The sequence below is a fragment of the Eurypyga helias genome, unplaced genomic scaffold (genome assembly GCF_000690775.1).
Source record: "Eurypyga helias isolate BGI_N326 unplaced genomic scaffold, ASM69077v1 scaffold4425, whole genome shotgun sequence".
Classification (NCBI taxonomy): domain Eukaryota; kingdom Metazoa; phylum Chordata; class Aves; order Eurypygiformes; family Eurypygidae; genus Eurypyga; species Eurypyga helias.
In genome coordinates this window covers 1-3,740 of record NW_010250669.1, presented here as the reverse complement: position 1 = coordinate 3,740, position 3,740 = coordinate 1, and the positions used below count along the sequence as shown (strand labels likewise).

The following is a 3,740-nucleotide window of genomic DNA, read 5'->3' as shown; positions in this document are numbered from 1 at the left end:
GCAGGCAGGTGAAGCGAACACTCTGACCCAGCTTCACCGTAAGCGGAGCGACGGAGGATCCGGAGAGCTCATCTCACGCACAGCACCTCGGCCGTAGCAAACCGGTTTTCGTAGGAGGTGACCGTGATGAGTAAGAACGCCTACCCCGCAGCGGCTGCAATAATGCTCGGAAAATGCTGTAAGGCAGACCTTTCGGATGGTAAAAAACATGGAACAACGTATATCCTCAGTGTCAAAGAACTGAACGAGCGCAGCTCCCTCCCATCGATTCTGAGAGAACCGAGTGGGGCTGGCAGTGACTGCAAGCACAACAAGAGCGGAGTTGGACGGAAAGCTAAACGCTTTTCCGGCTCTCCACGCGCCCTTGGACGACCCACTGCCAGAACTGCAATTTGGTTAGCGCTACACGGGTCTCAGGCTTCCCCGCGGCATCTTGCTGGAGCTGCTGCGGCTAAAGGCAAGCGGGGGTGTTTTTGTTAAACTACGGGAACGATGGTTAAACACCACTGCTAAAGCAGCGAACTGTCAAAGTCATTTCATTTATTTCTTAATATCACAGCTGTACAGTTTCCATACATACAGCAGGAAATGCGCATTGGTTACACAATGGCATTTGGCTGCATTTCCAAGTATAATACAGTAAGTGCAACTCCACTTAAAATGTACATTTATACAACTCAAACAAATTAAGGATTGCTACGCTACCATCTGTGACAGTATAAAGCTTCATTTGTGTCAGGTCTTCTTACTAACCCACTTCCTGGTGAAATATAAAACATGGTCGATCGTTTTAAAACGGCCCTTGCGGTACTCGGCCAGCGTATAAAATATCTGTTGTGTAAAATTTAACCATTACCTTTTGGGGTTGGTTTTTCTTCTTTTTTTTTTAAATAATCCTCTAAGACTATTTAAACATTTGCTGTCCAACTGTTATACTGACACTTTGTAGCAGGAACCAAATTTTACCCTCCTTTTGCTTGCTCTCGCACCGCTTACCACGGGGCAGAAGCTGCAGTTGCGACGTACCGCAGCCTGACCCAGACACCGCCGGCCGGCTGAACTATTTAACAGCTTTGCTCAGAAGGGAAGTACCATTCTTCAGTAAAGAAAACAAAATTACGTTTCAGAGATATTTGTCATCAAAGCTTTAATGGGTGGAGTGCTACCAGCACTGGAGAAAGAAAGAGGGAAAATAAAAACAAAAACAAGGTATTAATTTATTTTTTAAGACCCAACCCGAATATTCAGTTTAAACTCCCATAACTTCACTTTGGGAATACCTTGGTCCACAGACCACGTTCTTGTTAACGGTTTACCAAACGCAAAACAAAACTGCTTATTGCCGTCCCTATAACAGGAATGGTTCAGTTTTAAACCTCCTTTAAAAATATACATTTTACAAGCCCTTCACCTCAACAAAGGTGACACTAACAATAAATACATTGGTTTGGTGGTTTGATTTTTCTTCGTTACAAACTACCTATTGTAGGCCCTTTCTTTTTTAGACTTCTCCAACGCCTTGTCCATAGTTTTCTCGTTTTCTCCCCTACATTTGGGGCAGTACCATTTGCCCTTTGGTTTGTGATTGAGTCCCACGCAGGAGAAATGAAACCACTCAATGGGGCACTCATCGTTATCGCACCCTATCATTTCTCCATAGGAGACTTGGTTGCACAAGCAGTACGTTGGCTCATTAGGGTCAATGGGGAGGTCTGGGGGAGAAGCCTCCCTCTCCGCTTTAGCCTTGGATCGTTTCTTCTTCTTGGATGTTTTCGCTTTCTTCTCCTTTGGAGTTCCTGAGGTGATGTCATCGTGGTCATGATTATTTGAAGCGTTCTCTCGATTCTCGTTATTTCGTTGCCGCCTCGATCTCTTATTGTTGGGCTTCTCGGCCTGCGCGATTGTCTCATTCTTGGACTTATCTTGGCTGGCTTTCCCGCTGTTTCCAGTGGTATCATTAGTCTCTTGACAAGTCTCAAACAGTTCCACGTGGCTGTCCACTTGCCTGGTTCTGTTCTCAACCAGCTCCACCATCTGACTGACAATTTGGATCTTCTCATCCCCCAGTTCCTGACTCCGAATTAAGGCCCTCTGTATGCAGTGCAACATTCTCCTCTTCTGCGCAGCATCTGTCTCTCGCTTAAATTTTTCATAGTAATCATCCAGGTCCTTCAGAATCTCTGCAAGGAAGAAATAAAAAACTGTAAATATTTTCGACAGGAGGGGTGGCGAAACAAAGCCTTCCCATATTGTTCCTTCCACGCAGCAACCCCACTCTGGACCGCACAAAGCTGAGCAAAGGCGGACTCCCTGGAGCTGGGACGTGACAAATGTCTCCAGCAGATTACTTTTGTTCTGGCTGGTCCTGCAGGAACAGAACGCAAATGAGGATTTAGGAAAAAAAGTGGCCGCAATTTGCATACGCAACTAATAGTTACCCTGTGATTTAGGTCTTCTCTTGCCTGGGTAGATTTTTTGAAGACACGCATTCCAAATTTCCTGCGAAGATGTGGAAAGCTTATGCAAGCCTTACTTCAGTTTTCAGAGCTGCAGCCTATGCTTCTCACATCAGTGAAGCACAACCTGTCAGCGGGTACTGCAATATAACCTATCTGACCAAAATTAGTATTGTGATATGTTATTAACTATCCTAAGCAAATGCCTTTTTTCTAAGGATAAAACCAAAACCTTCCAACAAAACAAAAAACCCACCAAAAAGCCGCAAAACGCCCATCCAAAAAAACCCCACTCCTACCACCACCAGCAAATGACATCCAGATGTGGAGAATAAGCATTCAGGAAGGTGAAAAATCCAGCATTAATTATTCTCAATGCCTGAAACGCAGAAGTTTTCTGTTCTAACTTTTGGCACTAGACCAATGCCATCAGCTTAACCCATCTGATTCTGGTATGCAGGCATCGTTCGTGAGGAATACTCTCTTGAGACAGCAAAATAACTAGTGACTTAATGACTTAAGTCAGGCATTATGAAAACTTCCAATTCTAGTACCGCATATACACACCGAAACTACGGCACCACAGCACCTCCTGAACCTGCTGTATTATGCAGGAGAAACAGCTGGCTGCAACGGTCCCGAATTCTGCGAAGCCCTGCCGAGCGCGTCCTCAGGCACCCAGAGGTTTAGCATGTACCACAAGGCGCGAGGTGTGCCTTTTCACAACCCCACGCCAACAGAAAGGGCTGCTCAGCACCAGTGTCGCACACACGTCATTCAAGCAGTGCGCCAGCTACGAGAAACAGCTTGACAGCTGTCTACTACCGCTCAGAGGAGGGTTGCACCATCGCTCCTGACACCAGCACGCTCAGCTGAAGTTGCCCGCCCTAAGGGGGCTGCGTTTATAGGAATTCCAGAAAACTGCTTTCCCCTGGCGTGCTGCAACAGAACGACCAGAAAGCAGGGGTTTGCGCGATTTGCGCGTTACGCAACTGTTCACCAGCTGCCGATGCGCCGCCCCAGCACCGCAAACACCATTCAAACGCCACAAAACCCCAGGTGCCCTATGCTGCGAAAGCTTTATTCCCGCAGCCCTCGCGGGGACTGAGACACCGCCGTGACGGCTGTATGCCCACGCACCCCGGGCCACCCTTCCACACCGCTGCCAGGGCGGCCAGCACGGAGCCACCGAGGCTCCCGAGGGGACGGTGGGGGCGGCAGGCACCTCGGAGCCAGGCCGGGAGGCCGGCGATACCCGCACAGGCTCCCTCCGCCGTGGGGACA

At 48.0% G+C, this 3,740-nt stretch overlaps 1 protein-coding gene across 1 annotated transcript; it reads right to left on the bottom strand.

Moving 5' to 3' along the window:
• Positions 1–1,146: 1,146 nt before the first annotated feature.
• On the bottom strand, positions 1,147–2,181 carry ING1 (inhibitor of growth family, member 1). Its single transcript, XM_010151742.1, has one exon. The coding sequence runs from the start codon at positions 2,107–2,109 to the stop codon at positions 1,477–1,479; it is 633 nt and encodes a 210-aa protein (XP_010150044.1). The 5' UTR covers positions 2,110–2,181; the 3' UTR covers positions 1,147–1,476.
• Positions 2,182–3,740: the final 1,559 nt, after the last annotated feature.

Bases quoted from the DNA above. Each gene is read 5' to 3' on its own strand.
- ING1 (XM_010151742.1), bottom strand. From the start codon at position 2,109: ATGTTGCACTGCATACAGAGGGCCTTAATTCGGAGTCAGGAACTGGGG.